General features: G+C 42.4%; 1 protein-coding gene across 8 annotated transcripts in view; it reads left to right on the forward strand.

The window, feature by feature from the left end:
• The window catches only part of LOC119974827 (regulator of G-protein signaling 7), a 585,527-nt gene that overhangs the window by 513,647 nt on the left and 53,135 nt on the right, over positions 1 to 18,745 (forward strand). For 6 of the 8 annotated variants that reach the window (XM_038814129.1, XM_038814137.1, XM_038814144.1 and 3 more), the window contains exons 11-14: positions 5,087 to 5,254; positions 6,018 to 6,116; positions 6,202 to 6,263; positions 16,837 to 16,947. In XM_038814129.1, coding sequence (XP_038670057.1) covers positions 5,087 to 5,254; positions 6,018 to 6,116; positions 6,202 to 6,263; positions 16,837 to 16,947 — 440 coding nt within the window. The remainder of the gene's footprint in view (positions 1 to 5,086; positions 5,255 to 6,017; positions 6,117 to 6,201; positions 6,264 to 16,836; positions 16,948 to 18,745) is intronic. The other 2 variants (XM_038814150.1, XM_038814160.1) reach the window with 1 other exon arrangement.

An 18,745-nucleotide genomic window follows, 5' to 3' on the forward strand; every position in this document is an offset into this window, starting at 1 on the left:
TCCGCAGATCACAGCGGACAGTTCAACCACCGGACAGACTGACGTTGTAGGCCACCACCCCCGCTGGACTTAATTTTTTTGCAGGGGGTGAATGTGGTGAATGTAATATATAGATATATATGATAATTCACACTGTCTTTGTAAGCGCAGTAGCGCTATCCTACCACTAGGGGGAGTAGCTCTGGGAGTACTCAGGAACTTGTACTGGGCTCCACCCTTGGTTCCGCCCATGACTCCTCCCCCAAGTGCAGCTGTATAAATACCCTTGTCCAGAGTCAGCCTGAGTTCACTAAGAGTTCATCAACGGGTAACAGGCTGGCTCTGAAGTAAGTCGATTAAAGACTAGATTCATATCGGAAACATGTGTCTGGTGAATTGATGGTTTCATCAAATGCAAACTGTATTCTTCTGTGCTTTCAAGTTTAGATGGGTTGGGGCAGATTCTGAGCAGAGTATGGTTTCATGTTTATGAAATGAAGAAACAGCAGAATCAGTAGCGCTGTTACAGAACTGCAATTCCAGCATTGCTGCTCTTTGTGTACTCCACGTGCCTGTCGTGCGCCCTGCTTGTCTAGTGTGCTATACTGCAAGGCAAACTGAATGTGATAAATATTCATTTTTTGATGGTCTACTTTCGACACAAACGAGCATCGTATGCAGCACCAACTCCACTTGAGCAGTCATCAAACATCAGGTTGAGCACTAAGCTGCTCTCTCGTCCCACATTGGGTGTCCTATCCCTTAATATTTGTCACTTTTTAACCCTTATCACTTCAGCCTTGGCAATCACTACCAACAAATTCAGATGTTCTTTCAGCTTTTGTAAAAGTGTTGGCTATTGTCAGTACCCTTTCTGCTATTCCCTTCAATTGTCTCCATTTATTTAAATGTTTCTAACATGCAATTTTCCATTGCCACCACTGATGTGTTCTACGAATAGGCCAGATCCACACCTGGAGTCAAGACCAAACCACATCCATTGTAACAAATGTTCATTAATTTGTGCACTGCCCTAAGGAATGTCCATGTCATTGTCTGCTAATGCTTCAACCATTTCTTTGGCAGTTTTTGTCAGGGTACTTCCACTCTAAGGGACAGGGTAAGGAAGCAGATCCCATGCTAGATTCAAACCCTTACTATTTTCAATATTCAAATCCACACGCTACTGACCTTGCCAATTAAGCTAACCAGCCTCCAGTGACAAGTGTAGGCTAATATAAAATTTGATTAGTTATCAGTGAAGGTGTCATCACTCTTGCATCCCAAGAAGCTGATTGGCCATCAGTGCCAACTTGTTTTGAAGAGAATGGCAGATGACTTAGTAAATCACCTTGCGAATTTCACAGTGGACATTTTAAGAATATTAAGCACTCTGAACTAATTTCAAGACTGTAATCGCCTTCCAGAACTCAGTTGATGATTATAATTATTCAAGCTTCTCTCTGAGTTTATCACATTATTCTGATCCTTTAATTACATTACTGTCTCGCAGTCGCTCCTAGGTACCTGTTGCTCTCAAATACCATGTTCTATTAAAGAACAGCAAATTATTTTCCAATAAACATGTAAGTAGTGGAACTAAGCATGAATAAAGTCCGATCAAATGGACAGTGTACATTAAGAAGAACGCAATTGTTTACCACTGCAAATTCAGGTGATATTTCCCCTGGGCAAAAGGCAACAGATTTAACACGTGGCAGCACTAAATTAGATTAATACCATTCCTCTTCTTGGTGGAAAGTCAAAATTTAAGTACCTCATGGTTTGTCGGGCTAGTTTTCATGTTATGTTCACCACAAGCCATTTCATTACAATTCAGTTATGATTTTACCTTTATCTTTCATATCGGTAAGTGGGAATATGTCAGTTAAAAGAAACTTTGTCATCATTGTCATTTATCTGGTCTCCTGTTTCACCTGTTTAGAAATTATATAGCGGAGAATATTTGCTCACATGTTACAAATTTGTGTTGATGAGATGGAGTTAACTGGACAGATGTAATGAGACCAATAGAGGATTTGGACCGTTCGATAGGCCAAAAGAAAGGTGATTGATTTTCTTGTGGAAAAGGACACATGAAGCATATGTAAAACAATTAAACAAGTATCTCCTTACGTAAATAGATGGCACATGTGAAGCTAAATGTACTTTGTTAAAGGCACTATTTAAATGCAAGCTGACATTGTATGTAATAAATGGGCCCCACTCTGTCTCAAGGCAAAGGGCATTGGTAAAACCAAATCCGTGGGGATACTTTACAAGAGTGGTAGCACTTCAGATTCACGGAGCACTTGACCTACCAACATATCATCTTTTAAAAATGACAAAATAAGGAACAAAATTAAAATAAAATGATATGGTCAGGGAAATCAAACACATTTTCTGCAATGTCCACATGAAGAGGTCCAAAGCTAAAGCCACAAGCTGAAGTTTAGCAATATATTGTAATAATCGATAGCAACGTTTGAACTTGTGTAGGAAAAATGCCGTTGAGTGTTTAACTCCTCACCATAACAACTTAACATCACCAACAATCTGTCCTGGTCCACCCATGTCGACGCTGGGACCAAGAAAGCTTAACAGCGCCTGTACTTCCTCAGGAAACTAAGCAAATTCGGCTTTCAGAATTTGCCATAGAAAGCATCCTAACCAGCTGCATGACTATTGAGCACACAACAAAATGGGTGTCCAATAATGGGGATTCACTGTGATGATTGGCTATTTACCGAACATATCTAACTAATGAAGAGTTGTTATTTATCCATGCTGGATGCATCTACTCTGTCTCAATAGCGAAATACTATAGACAATCTGCAGTGGTGTATAAGGCAATGAAAATAAATGCACAGGGGAGAAATTCTGGGCAGACTTTTCCTGGCCTGGAGTGACAGGTTCAGATGCACATGGGGTGTGGCAATCCCTGAAATTGACATTGAATTGAAGTCCTGATTTTATCCTGCCCTCTTCCTGCTTTCCCTGGGGTAGGACCAAAGGAGAACAGAGAACCCCTTTAGATTAGTCAGATCAGTCATTAGGATGTGGTTGAGGTAGTTACTTTGTTATGCTCTTGACGTAGCATAAGCTGCTTCCTTGATGTGCACTCTGACAAAGGAAGGTTCAGACTTGAAGATAGCTTTAACACATTTATTAAACTGTTAACAATTCTCCTACTTGGATTCGACTCTCCTGTTAATCCTGCTATAGCTACTCAGACTATCTAACCAGTCTGCTACAATCCACGTGGTGGGTGTGATGTGATTCAATCAACCCTGTGTACTCACAAAGTGTCTCCACTGGAAAGAGGAAGATCATGTGTGCTGTGTCCATGTATATGGGTTGGTATAATGCCCTCCTGTGGTAGTGTCACCTTTGTGTGTGTGTCTTGAATGCCCATTGGTCTTGTCCTATCTTACTGACCTATTGGTTGACTGTGTGTCATGATGTCTCTGGCGCTCCCTCTAGTGTCTAGCTAGTTGTAGTGTGTTCACATTAACCCCTTGTGTATTTACAATGTCCTAGTGTATCTACATTAAACCCTTGTGTATTTACAGTGATGCATATCACCACAGTAGTAAGCCAATTAAAGCTGAATCCAGGATTTCTCAGCCTGTTTCCTGACATAGCAGCAGCCACTAGGGCCATAAAAGAGAGTGTACAATAGTAAAGACTTCTTCAGTGAAACTGGCAGGCTGAAAATGCTTGAAGTTACACTGAAGAGCTCTAGCCATGGCCAGTTTAAAAGAAGAACAAAGAACAATACAGGGCAGGAACAGGCCCTTCGGCCCTCCAAGCCTGTACCGGTCATGATACCAACCTTTGCCAAAACCCTCAACACTTCCTTGTGCCGTATCCTTCTGTACCCATCCTATCATTGTGCAACAACAATGGTGGTTCAAAACACTTCTCTCAGAGACTGTTTTCACTGCATGACAGGTGACTGCTGATTTCTTGGAAGAAGTCAACACAAACGGGAGAAGCTTATGCAGCTCCACCTTCCACTTCTGCTCAAGGCAAGAGCAGAAGGCACATCACCAGCACCAGCTCCGGCAGGAGCAACAGCTACCCTCTCCTTAGCCACATATTCCTCCATGGTGCAAATGTGATGGACACCAAGAAATGAAATGAAATGAAAATTGCTTATTGTCACAAGTAGGCTTCAAATGAAGTTACTGTGAAAAGCCCCTAGTCCCCAGGTGGAAGGAGGTAAGATGAAGAACAGAGGGTCCACAGGATCAGCATTCTCCACATACCTGTAAACCGGTTCATCAGAACGTTCAGGCCCGCATGGCAGGTTGTTGCTGTCAATTGCAGCCTCCAGGAACAAGACCTCCATCCCAGTGGAGCAGGTGGGTCATTACCAGGGGCTGACATGGTGCCTGTATCTGGAGGGAGACCACTGCACTCCCTTTCTCAAATGGTCTCTGCCTCTCACCTATTTGTGCGCTTTTGTCTCCTGCAAGTAGGGCAGCAGGGTAGCATGGTGGTTAGCATAAATGCTTCACAGCTCCAGGGTCCCAGGTTCGATTCCCGGCTGGGTCACTGTCTGTGTGGAGTCTGCACGTCCTCCCCCTGTGTGCGTGGGTTTCCTCCGGGTGCTCCGGTTTCCTCCCACAGTCCAAAGATGTGCGTGTTAGGTGGATTGGCCATGCTAAATTGCCCGTAGTGTCCTAATAAAAAAGTAAGGTTAAGGGGGGGGTTGTTGGGTTATGGGTATAGGGTGGATACGTGGGTTTGAGTAGGGTGATCATGGCTCGGCACAACATTGAGGGCCGAAGGGCCTGTTCTGTGCTGTACTGTTCTATGTTCTATGTAACCTTGAGGTGTGAGTGTTCATAAGGGCATTTGTGGAGAGGAGGGAAGGACGCACATTGTGTGGAGTGCTGCGAAACATGGACATTGACAACACATTAGACTACAGGTGGAGAGTGAGTGCTGACTGCCTGGGAATGTGAGGTGTCCGCAGGGAGAGGCATGAGTGGAGGGAGCAAGGTGTGTTGACCACAGGCACACTGTGCAGGAGAATGCTGAGCTGTGTGGCTTGTCACCAGGACTCTTTACACCATTCACCTGACATTCCCTCCTGCAGCCCTGGATCCACTCGGTGCACTGTCTCCAGCTTGGAGGGAGCACAGTCCGGCTGATGACGTCCTTGGTCATTTCCAACCGTGTCTCCTTGTTAAGACAGGCTGTCTTCTTCGTCCAGTCATTGAGTTGCCTCACTGCAGACCCTCCGATCCCCCAGCAGGACCTTCAGGTGAGAGTGAGCGATTTAGGCGACAACCTTCCCAGATTTGCTCTCCAGCCTTTGGTTGCTGCAGCCAGGAAACTCCAAATGCTGGTGAGCCCTGGCAACCCATGTTGTGGCCCTATTAATGAGAAATCTCCCTTTTAAAAATGGATACGTCACCCAGCCCTCCCTCCCTCCCTAATTGGTCAGGAAGCCCAGAGATGAGATGAGAGTTAGCTTGCTCTGGCAAACAGCAACTACTGGGTGGCCAATTCAGAGTCAGATTGGAAACCCAAAAATAGTCCCACTGTTCTAGCGGGATCAAAAGTGAGAAGATTCTGGTTTATGTCCCTCCCAGCGATTAATTTTCCCTCTGTCAAGCCAATCAGCTGAACATTGTGGACTGGTGAGTGCAGAAGTAAAAACCATTGGCATAATCATTGAATATTGAGAACAAGTGGCTCTTTTGGAAAAATCAAACAGCTTAACAAAATCACCACAGATGATCCAACAAAAACCTATTTTGTGACATGGAATCTTGGATCACAGGTAACATTATGCAAGAGCCAGTGCCACTTGTGAGCACCAAATCCAGCTTGCTGCCATAATAAAGGTACGTGTGTTCAAACAAACACACCAAAGTGGCAGTCCTGCACCAAAATGTCTTATTCAGATTTAATGATATTGAAAATATTGATGTGACTGGAAGGGAAAATAAGGATAACTTTAGAATACGTCAGGGCCTTCTTGTAAGAACTTTTGATAGTCCTCTTTTTATCCCGTTCTTCAGTCTGTCTATGGACTACAAAACGATGTCCGAAGTCACAGTCCCACCCACACGCCTGCACCAGAAGTAAAGCAACCAACTGTAGAAGAACTACATCAACAGGTTTGTAATTAATCACATGTGGTTTACACTAGGTCCACTCTTTCCAGGTTGGGGAGTTTGATTTGATGTATTTTTCCTTTTGCAGATAAAGCTCTGGCAAATGCAGCTGGACAGGCACCGGTTAAAAATGTCCAAAGTTGCAGAGAGGTATGGTTCTATTTTTCTGTTTGATAGCTTGGCTGCATTATTTTCTGCTTTCCTCTGCAATCCTCGTTATTCCTCTCTGCGCCAGGCACCACGTTCTAACCCAGACTCACAGATGATTGGAGAACATTTAGTGTTTGAGTGCCTGTTCCATTTGTTTGAGCGCTTGTGGTGATTGAGAAGATGTGCTGTTTTCGAGTATGTGGTGTCTGAGAGCACCTGGTGTTTGAGAGCTTGAGGTGTGTGAGTGCACGTGAAAAAATGTTTTGAGAGTTTTTAGTGTACTCTAGTGGGCTGGATTTTTATGTTCCCCGCCAGCAAGCTTGAAGATGGGCGTTGCTCATTAAACCAGTTGGGAAGCCTACCTGCCTAATCCCTGTCCTAATTGCAAATTTACCAGCAGCAAGGTTAGCGTCGGGTGAGGCTGTTAAGTGGGTAGTTAATTCCCACCCTCCTTCACGGATCTCTTGGGCCCATTGATGGGCCTACCCATGGTTTAATGCTTCTCCCCCTGCCCGGGTTATTTCCCTTCACCCCCTCACCTCATTGGCCTATTAAACCCCAGACCCCCACCACGTCGCCGGGTTCTGCCAGCTTGGCAGTCAACGAGACCCTCATTTTGTACCAGTAGATGTCACCAGCTGGGGTGGCATTTATTACCCATCCCTAATTACCCTCCAACTGAGTGGCTTGCCAGGCTATTTTAGAGGGAACTTTAGAGTCAACCACATTGCTGTGGGTTTGGAGTCACACATTGGCCTGACCAGCTGAGAACAGCAGATTTCCTCCCCTAAAGGAATTTAGTGAACCAGATGGGTTTTTATAAAAATCGACAATGGTTTCCTGATCACCATTGGACTTTCAATTCAAGATATTTTTTTAATTCAAATTTCACACATGCACTTAGCCAAATCCTGATTCACTGCTGCGTGCCTGTGTCTCGAAGTGTTGAAGTGCTGCTGCTCTCTAATTGGCTGGCAGCTCACTGAGGTGGAATTTCCTGTCCGTGAGAGTCAGAAAACCCATCTCCAGCCTATTAACAGCCAATTGAGACTGCCATGTTCTCCTTGTTGATGCTCCCTTGACTTTTTAGCTATGGAGGATGGGCAGTTGGGCACCTCGTCTAATTCAGCCCAGTGTATGTGTGAACCATATTGTTTGCATGAGTGCATGTGTTGGTTGAGAGTTTCCAGTGTTGAAACCCACACAATGTTTGAGTGTGTGTGGCATAAGGCTTCAAGACAAGTATTTCCAGGTGCTGTAAATTCTTCTTTGTGATTGATGTATTTGTAGCTATTGCCCTGCTCCGGTCTGCTTCACCAGCTCAGTGGTTTGGCCCATGTGTCAGAAAGCCTGCTGCTTGCCTTAGTGATTGACTCTGATATATGTGGATCATTACTTGGACTGTTGGAACTCAAGGCACGTTGCTGTCTGTCTTACAGCTTTGTGTGCAGATCAATAGAATTGCTGCTGATCACGTTCACTTGGCTGTTCCTGTGCTTTTGCATGCACGCCACTGCTGGAGGCCTTTTTACAAGGTCCAATAATCTGTTTTATGTTTCAATAATAGGCTTCTATAATGTATTTGGTGCTTGTCCTTAAGCTTTGTGCAAGTGAGTGAAAGCCAGCTTTAGCTGCTTCTCGAATATGGGACCCTAAAGAAGCCACATGAATAGTGAGAAGATTTGTGAGAGATGCACAAAGTCAGACATCAGTAGAGCTAACTATTGTTCGATCCTTGCAAAACTGGTGAATATAAAGCCAATTTTCACTCACCACAGTGTTGAAATTTAAACACACTGTGGAAAAGTAGGACAATAGAAATTCCATTCCAGACCAATCCACAAGGACGCAATGTTTTCCGAAGTATACTCATTCAATTTATTAGCCCTTCAAATGCTCCCACTATATTAAACTCTGTTCACACTAAAAACTGGAGACAAATAATTCATTTTCATTAGGAATCAAATCCCTGCTGCATTTGGTTGTTCAGAGCACTATAAGTAACTGATATGCACTGACCCTTTGTTTCATTGCTTTGCAGTCTAATAGATTGTACCACAGAACGGTAGCACAGTGGGTAGCACTGTTGCTTCACGGCGCCGGGATCCCAGGTTTGATTCCCGCTTGGGTCACTGTCTGTGCCGAGTCTGCACATTCTCCCCGTGTCTGCATGGGTTTCCTCCGGGTGCTCCGATTTCCTCTCACAAGTCCCGAAAGATGTGCTTCTTAGATGAATTGGACATTTTCAATTCTCCCTCAGTGTATCCGAACAGGCGCCGGAGTGTGGCGACTAGGGGATTTTCACAGTAACTTCATTGTCGTGTTAATATAAGCCTACTTGTGACACTAATAAAGATTATTATTATACCTGAAACTCGTAATTCAATCTCGTTTTTTAAAAACTCGTAATTAAAACTCGTTTAAAACCTATTATGTGTTTTCTTTTATTTCCTTTTCTTTTCATTAACTTAATGATCTGTTGAGCTGTTCACAGAAAAATACTTTTCACTGTACTTTGGTACACATGACAGTAAACAAAAATCCATTGCTTCTGTCAGGCGTGCAATCACCAATACATCTGTTATGGGTCAAGATTTAGAGAACCCCAAAGTGTATCATGGAGTTCACCTAAACCACAACTTTTAATAGATTGTGGTGTGAGGAGCACACGGCCCACTGTAACGGTCTGGTACAGCAGAAACGGAAAAGTGTTTCTTAAAGCAAAACAATGTTTATTCTATGAACTCAAGTTAACCTTTTTAAAACATACTGTGAACATCTTAGCAACCATTAATTCAAATACAACCCCCAAAGAATACAACACTAAGCAACCCTTAAGCTGTCCTTTTAACATCCATAATTCTTTAAAAAGAATTTTTAACAGAAGAAGCACATCAGGTTAAAGTTAATACTGAGAGCAGTTATTAATCTTAAATCACCAAAGGATTGATTTACAGTTTTTAGATTACAGAGAGAGAGAGACTAATACCCCTTCTGGCTGTGACTGCAGCTATCAAGCTCTGAAAACGAAACTAAAACACGCCCTGCAGCAAACAGCCTGAAACTAAAGTAAAAAGCAGACAGACAGCCCAGCTCCACCCACTCTCTGACATCACTGATAAAATCCCATTTCTTAAAGGTACATTTCTTACACACTCATTTATTAAAGGTACTCTCACATGACACCTCCCTCCCCCCAGAAAAAATAAATAAATCATCAACTTCAAGATGGTTTCATTTTTCATCTTTTCACTATCCTTGAAGAAATGCACACAGTAAATATACTTTTTTATTTAAAAAAAAACACATGCAAACAGGTATAATAATATAGTCCTTTTTTTTGTTCTTCCTCTAACTGGAATCCGTCTCGATTGACATCTCTTTGAACAAGAAGGTCTTTGCACGATCCATCCATTTCTCTATGCCTCGGCATTTCTCTTTCAAGTCAGATACTTTAGTTCAATCTGATCAGAGTCCCTTGCAATTCTCCAACACAGGAGCATTGGTTATCACAGCTTTCAGGCAGTCAAAAGCCTGTTGAAAGTCTGCTGTCCACTGAAATTTTTGATATCTCTTCAAGTTTATCAGTGGAACAACCACACTACAAAAAAGTTTCACAAATGTTCAATCAAATACACTCATGCCAAGGAATCGCATTATGTCCCTTCTTGTTGAGGGTATCAGAAACTCCTCAAGGAAAGTGACTTGGGCTTTTCCAAATTCACTTTTGGCTAGGTTTATCACCAAACCCGCCTCCTGAAGTCGATCGAATAACTCCATCAAATGTTTTAAATGCTCTTTCCACGTCTGGCTGAAAATTACCAGATCGTCGATGTATACCGCACAATTGGGTAATCCTGAAACAACTTTGTTAGTTAACCGTTGAAATGTGGCTGGGGCGTTTTTCATGCCAAATGGCATAACATTGAATTGGTATATATCATTTGGAGTCACAAAAGCTGAAATCTCCTTCGCCCTTTCGGATAAAGGTACCTGTCAGTAATCTTTAAGTAAATCCAGTTTGGAAATAAAAGCTGATTGTCCCACTTTCTCAATGCCATCCTCCAAACGTGGGATAGGATAAGAGTCCGTTCTTGTAACTGCATTAAACTTTCTATAGTCCACACACAACCATTGGTACCATCCGATTTTGGTACCATCACTATAGATGAGCTCCATTGGCTGCAACCCACCTCAATTATGCCATTTTTATGCATACTCTCAATCTCTTTGTTAACCTGTGCCAATTTTTAAGTGTTAAGTCAGGGGTGGGCAAACTACGGCCCGCGGGCCGCATGCGGCCCGACAAAGGTTTTTATGCGGCCCACCAATGAGGTGCCCGGAATCATAACCGGCATTTTTGAAAAGCCGCCAGGGAAAAGCCGCTGAAGTAAATGTGCTTATTGAATAAGCGCATTTACTTCAGCGGCTTTTCCCCGGCGGCTTTTCAAAAATGCCGGTTATGATTCCGGGCACCTCATTGGCGGGCCGCATAAAAATGCGCGTAGTGGGGTGGATGAGTGGGGCTGTCTCATTGGTCGGTTTAGTTGGGTGTGCGACCAATAGGAGTCCAGGTTACAAACAATAAGCCTTATTATTGTTTGTAACCTGGACTCCTATTGGTTGCACACCCAACTAAACCGACCAATAAGGCAGCCCCACTCATCCACCCCACTACGCGCGTTTTTATCGTTGACTCGGCTAGGCTGTGCTTCTGTCAGTGTTAATGATCAGCACAAGCAACTTGACACCTGATTTCAACAAACTGGTAAATGACTGCAGTCAGATGCATCATTCTCATTGACATTGTTCTGTTACTTACTGAGTTACTTTGTTTTTCAAATAAATGTGCTTTTTTTTCTTTAAAGACCTTTTATTTTGGCTATTTAAAATATTAATTATTTTACTTAATATACTATGCGGCCCTTTACAATTGTGAATTTCTGAATGTGGCCCTTGCACGGAAAAGTTTGCCCACCCCTGGGTTAAGTCTATATGGATGTTGTTTGATTGGAACAGCATTTCTTCCATCTACATCATGTATAGCCATTTTAGTACTTCCCAATTTATCTCCACAAACTTCCCCATGTGATGTCAATAACTCTTTCAGGTCATTTTGTTTTTCCTCTGGAAGGTAACTCAACAATTTATCCCAATTTTTAAGAATATCCTCATTTTCCAATTTAATTGGAGGTATGTCAAATTTACAGTCATCTGGATTTGGTTTGTCACTTTGAGTTAGAATCATTAAAACCGCCTCCTTTTTCTCTCCTTCCCTTTCAAAGTACCTTTTAAGCATATTCACATGGCACACTCGGTGAGTCTTCTATCTGGTGTTTGTACCACATAATTCACCTCACTTAATTTACTTTCAATCTTATAAGGTCCACAAAACCTTGTTTTTAAAGGTTCACCTACCACTGGTAACAACACAAAAACTTTATCTCCAATGGCAAAACTACAAACTTTGGTTTTCTTGTCTGCTACCCATTTCATCACATTTTGTGCAACATTTAAATGTTGTCTAGTCAACTCACCTGCTCTATTTAATCATTCCCTAAAATTTGACACGTAATTTCCGATTTCTCACTCACCAATTTTTCCTTAATCAATTTAAGTGGTCCTCTTACCACATGACCAAAAATTGGTACAAAAGGACTGAATTTGGTTGACTCATTAGGTGCATCCCCAATTGCAAACAGTACGAATGGAATTCCTTTATCCCAATCCTCTGGATAATCTTGACAATAAGTCCTGAATATTATCTTTAATGTCTGATGCCACCTTTCTAACGCTCCCTGGGATTCTGGATGGTATGCAGTTGATTTAAATTGTTTTATTCCTAAGCTATCTATAACTTCTTTTAATAACCTGGAGGTAAAATTTGATCCTTGATCCGATTGTATTTCTGTGGGTAGTCCATATCTCGTAAAGAATTTAAATAACTCCTCCACAATCTTTTTAGCTGTAATAATATGTACTGGAATGGCCTCTGGAAACCTAGTAGACACATCCATTATAATTCCCACTTTTTGTTTTAGGAAGCGGTCCTACGCAATCAATTAGGACCCTTGTAAAAGGTTCCTCAAATGTTGGAATGGGTATTAAGGGCACTGGTTTTATCACTGCCTGAGGTTTCCCTATCACTTGACATGTGTGACACGATTGACAAAATTTAAGTGCATCTTCATGTAGTCCAGGCCAATAAAAATGTTTTTGGATTTTAGCTTGAGTTTTCCTTATTCCCAAATGACCTGCCACTGGTACCTCATGTGCAACTCGCAACACCTCCTTTCTGTACCCTACCGGCAATATTACTTGATGAATTTCTGCCCACTTTTCATCCACCTGCATATGTAAAGGTCTCCATTTTCTTATCAAGTCATCACTTTTATGGTAATAACACTCTGGTATACACGCAGATTCCTCTTCTGTGTATGCTTTCTGATACATCCGGTTTATTTCTATATCTTTCTGTTGTAACTCCGGTAATTTTTCTGAACTGAAAATATCCGCCTCATCCTCCACCTGTTCTTGTTCGTTTTCAACCATCTGATCAAAAATCGTTTCTGATAATTGCACTTCAACTTTACCTTCACTCTTTGATTCCTCCTCTTGTCTTAACCTGTGACATTGCGACCTTGTTACCACACAATCCGGAAAAATCCCAGGATATTCGTCCTTCAACACTTCAGTTGTCTGATTTTTCACTGGCTTAGCAACCACAGTAGGCATCACTTCCACCCGCGATCCGGCTATATAATTACCCAAGATAAACTGTATTCCTGGACAAGATAGTTTCTCTATTACTCCTCCTACCACTTCACCACTCTTCACTGAACTTTCCAACCTTACCTTATATAATGGAACATTACTCTTCTCACCCTGAATTCCACATATTACCACCTTTTCTGGCAACATTCTTCCCAAACTACATAACTTCTCATCTCTTACCATTAAAGATTGACTAGCTCCCGTATTTCTTAAAATTGTGACTTCTTTACCTGCTCCTCCTGATGCACATGAGTAAACTTTAGCCACACAAGTAAATTCTTTAAAGAGATCTGGCACCTTCTTATCAATCACCTCTTGATTAGGCTATACAATCGTTTGCACCTCCTTCACTTCACTTGGGCTTTCCTTTACCACTTTAACAAATCCCACTGTCTTATCCTGTTTTACAGCCTTCCCAGTGCTTTTCTTCAACCACCAACATTGTGACTTTACATGGCCTAGTTTATTACAGTGAAAACATTTGAAATTTTTCATTTCTTTTCCACTGTCCTGGATTTCCTTTTTAGTCTGAGGTACACTCTCCTTATTATCTCCCATCAGATCACCTTTACCTTTATCACTTGAGTATTTCTCATGTCCCCAGTTTCTATCCCTCACAGGCTGAAACTGATGTCAGACACCAAGCTTTGATTTATGAACTAATTCATAATCATCTGCCATTTCTGCTGCTAACCTCACAGTTTTAACCTTCTGTTCTTCCACATGAGTTCTCATTACATCAGGAATTGAATTTTTTAACTCCTCCAAAAGTATAATTTCTCTGAGAGCTTCATACGTTTAGTCTATTTTCAAAGCCCTTATCCACCTATCAACATTACTCTGTTTGAGCCTTACAAACTCCATGTATGTTTGACAAAATTCTTTCCTTAAATTTCTAAACCTTTGTCTGCAGGCTTCAGGCACTAGTTCATATGCACCTAAGATGGATTTTTACACCTCCTCATACGTCCCGGATACCTCCTCCGGTAGTGATGCAAACACTTCACTAGCCCTACCTATCAGCTTTGTTTGAATCAGTAATACCCACATGTCCTGTGGCCATTTTATGAAGCTAATACCTTCTCAAATGAAATGAAAAAGGCTTAAACCTCCTTCTCATCAAACCTTGGCAATGCTTGGACATATTTAAATAGATCCCACCAAGCCTTCGACTTTGACGCTCTTTCTCACTATTCTCATCACTGTCATCCAACTGTACGTTTCCCTTTACGTCTGTCAATTTTAACTGACTGTCATGTTTCATGGACATTTTCTGAAGTTCAAACTCTCTCTCTTTATCTTTTTTCCTGATCTGTATCTCCCTTTCTCTTTCTTTTTGTTCTGCGAGGGTTATTCTTTCTTTTCACCTTTCTTCTCTCTCCTTTTCTTTGTCCTCTCTATCTCTTTCTCTTTCCTTTTCCACTCTCTCTCTTTCTTTCTCCTCTTTTTCGTATTCAAGCTGCTTTAATTCTTTCTCATGTTCCATTTGTTTAATTTGTAACTGAATTTTTGCCATTTTCAATGAGTCAGACTGTATCTCAGGCAACTTTAAATGCTTTGCCACCGCTATAACCCTTTCGCATTTTGTCAGGTAATGTTAACTGCAATGTTTTTTCCAAATCAAACAGTCTGTTTTTAGTCTCTGTCCGTAAGGTACTGTGTATGACCGTCTCCACCCCCAAAAACTTCTGAGCCTCTGAAAGAGCCATTGTCCACAACACACTCCCTACTGAAACTAGAATACCACACCTGAAAAGCAACCACAATATGCTCACCCCTCACTATCTTTAACTTCACGAAGCCAATCCAATTGATAGACTTTTATCCCCCTCGATCCCCCAATTTATTATAGGCCAGAATTTAGAGAACCCCAAAGTGTATCATGAGGTTCACCTGAACCACAAATTTTAATAGATTGTGGTACGGGGAGCACACAGCCCACTCTACAGGGTGGTACAGCAGAAATGAAAAAGTATTTTTTAAAGCAAAACAATGTTTATTCTATAAACTCAAGTTAACCTTTTTAAAACATACACGTGAACATCTTCGCAACCATTAATTCAAATGCAACCCCCAAAGAATACAACACTAAGCAACCCTTAAGCTGTACTTTTAACATCCATAAGACTTAACAGAAGCACATCAGGTTAAAGTCACTACTGAGAGCAGTTAATAGTTTTAAATCACCAAAGGATCGATTTGCAGTTTTTACATTCCAGAGAGAGAGACTCATAGACTTATAGCCGTGACTGCAGTTATCCAGCTCTGAAAACGAAACTAAAACACACTCTGCAGCAAACAGCCTAAAATGAAAGTAAAAAGCTGACAGACAGCCCAACTCCACCCACTCTCTGACATCACTGATAAACACCAATTTCTTAAAGGTGCATTTAGGGGCTGGTTTAGCTCACAAGGCTAAATCGCTGGCTTATAAAGCAGACCAAGCAGGCCAGCAGCACGGTTCGATTCCCGTACCAGCCTCCCCGGACAGGCGCCGGAATGTGGCGACTAGAGGCTTTTCACAGTAACTTAATTGAAGCCTACTCGTGACAATAAGCGATTTTCATTTCATTTCTTAAACACCCATTTCTTAAAGGAACTCTTATATGACACTTCACATTAGTATCAGTAGCACCCTTAATTGTGAATCATTCCTCTGGGATTCGAGTCCCAGTCCTGGACTTGAACATATCATTTAGATTGACATTGAGGTACAGTACTGGGGTAGTGCTGCACAGTCGAAGGGTGCTCTTTTTTGGATGAGACATTAAATTCAGTGGATGTAAATTATCACATCTTTATTTGAAGAAGAGCAAGGAAGGTCTGCAAGTGTGCGACCTAATATTCTGCACCAAAAATTGTTTCTTTTTTTAAAACATTTTAATCACTGGGCATAGGCATTGCTGGCTGGATCAGCATTTATTGCCCTTGAGGGTGTAGTTAAGAGTCAACCATATTGCTGTGGGTCTGGAGTCACATGTAGGCCAGACTATGGAAGGATGGCAGATTTTCTTCCCCCAAACGACATTAGTGAACAATATGGTTTTTTTTACAACAATCGGCACCAGTTTTGTGGGCATCATTAGACTTTTAATTCCAGAATTCAAATTTCACCATCTGCAGTGGTGGGATTTGGACCCAGGTCCCTTGAGCAGTACCCTGGGTTTCTGGTTTACTAGTGCAGTGACAATACCACTACGCCACCGCCTCCCTCAATCCACAAGGACTTGGTGTTTCCTAAAGCATGGTCATTCGGCCCATGTGAGACTTTGCTGAGTATAGATCAGCTGGTGTACTTGGCTGCACTACAACACTAATTGCATTTCAGAGAACTTCATTGGCTGTGCAGTCTTTTCGGCCATTCTGAAAATGTACAAGGCGTGAGATAAATGCCATCCATCCCATGTCAAATAAAAAAGCATATATTCCATAATACTGACAATTGTGACCTTAATGCCCCAGCTTAGGAAGCAGATGTTCTGACTTCCTTCTTTTTTCAAATTTCTGCACAGTTCAGAGCTGGATGGATGAAATATTCACCATTCACAAGTGAAGAGTGGTAATTTTGGTGCTTACTGCTGCAAGTGCCTCCTGATTAAGAATGCTCTTTGTTCAGGCTACCATGTTCAGATGTCACAAACCCCAGAAGCAAAAATATATACAGCCTCCATCTTGATTTGAATTTTTTATTTGTCATAAAGTAGAGCTAATTGGCCCCTCATAACGAAAATATAGCCCTTGGTGTTAAATCACATCTGGAGCATGTTTTTGTCTCACAAACTGTCTATTTTGTCTTTAGTCTGATAGGGTACTCAGAACAGTATATGGAATTTGACCCATTCCTTATAACTCCTGAACCCTCAAACCCATGGATGTCAGATGATATTTCCTTCTGGGAGCTCGAAGCAAGGTCAGTCTTTAAAGTATTTTTCTTTTTCTACTTGGACATTTTTTGACACATTCACTAATTTCCACAGTTTATAATGCAGAAATTCTCATATCTATTCTTGAACAATGTCAGCAGTTAAAGTAGCAGCATATTTTGACGTTGTATATTATGTATAATTGCATACCTTCACTTTTCCATTAAACTTTGAACAAACTTTTAGATGGCTGTGCTGGTACACATTTGATCCAACTTCACACTTTTCCTCTATGCATTCTTCATTGGTGCAGTAAGTTAACTTGTCTGTACTACACCCAGTCTGTCAAACTGGATCAGACTGTGGGTGAGCGGGGAGATTCAGCTATGGTTCCTTACATCTGCCAGCGGAGAAAGTGGGTAAATACTCTCTTCAGTTTCTATGGCAGGATATCTGATATAAATAAATAAATTAGAATCATGGGCAGTGTCGCTGCAGCGACGCTCTTCTCGATCTTTCTTGCTGCAATGTTCCATCTCACCCTCAGCAAGCTCCCCGCTGGAGTGGAGGGTAACTACTGAACAAATGGGAATCTGTTCAACCTCTGCCACCAGCAGGCCAGATCCAAGGTCATACCTTCCTCTATCATTGAACTATGGTGTGCAGATGATGCACTTGATTAATAGGGGGATCAGCAGTAATGGGGAGAAGACAGGAGAATGGGGATAAGAAACATATCAGCTGTGACTGAATGGTGGAGCAGACCCGATGGGCTGAATCACCTAATTCTGCTCCTATGTCTTATGGACCACCAGCGTTGGCAAATCAGCGAAGCGCACAGGCTGCAAAATGGCCGAAGTTGAGCCTGAACCTTCTCTACTGTAGAGAAGGCAACCCGGCAGGCACGTAAATATCAGGCCTGGGCTTCCGGGTCCACCTGGATTTTAGCCACGGCCCCTCTTATGGTACACGAACCAGGCTGGAAAACCTCCGTGAATTTGCTCACAAACCTCCACTTGGAGGATATGCTGTCAATTCAACTGCAGCTGCTGTAGCCAATCACGGCCAAACAAGCTAGAGCTGTATCTAGCTCCATTTGAAGCATATGACCATTCACTTGTATCGGACCATGAATTGGGGCCACACGGGGCGCTGCCAAACCGTTCAGCTGCATCACAGCCTCATCCTCAGTCCTTTCTGGGTCATTGCAATGCAAGGCCCCAACCCCGGGGTTGACGCCTACCTCAACCGAAGCGACTGGAGCAATGGCCCTCCTACGGGTGGCGGGTACACCTAGACTGCCGACCACACATCGCCCCGGGCCGGAATCGCCTTCATTCAAGTCAGGAGATGTTGCACGTCTCGGCGACCAGCTCTTCACCCGGAGGCCAGAGTCGCAACAGTATCCAGTCAGGCCACAGGGATACCACGTGGAGGGTGATGCCCCAAAATGTTCACCTCTATCCCCTGTATCTCTTGAACACTGTATTCTGCGCTTTCTTGGGACACGAATATCTGCAGCACCTGTTAAAAGGTTAGGAAGACTTCACCCAAAATCTTTGTCTGAGTTTCCATATTATTGATTCTGCAGACCCAGCAACTGAGGAGCATATTGGCCAAAAACAGTTCCATACTCACAAAACTCAGCTGTTTTCTGTAGCCGACACAAACCCGATGACAGACTCACCGGTGGACCTCTCCACCACATTAAATTGATATCTTTGAACGATTATAGACAAGGTCGGGAGAAAGTGCTGCCCCACAAGTGTCACGAGTTGGTCGAATGTTTGCGTATCTGGCATCGCCGGGTACGTGAGACCCTGGATCATTCTGAACGTATGCAGT

Source organism: Scyliorhinus canicula, chromosome 1 (genome assembly GCF_902713615.1).
Source record: "Scyliorhinus canicula chromosome 1, sScyCan1.1, whole genome shotgun sequence".
NCBI classification, from domain to species: domain Eukaryota; kingdom Metazoa; phylum Chordata; class Chondrichthyes; order Carcharhiniformes; family Scyliorhinidae; genus Scyliorhinus; species Scyliorhinus canicula.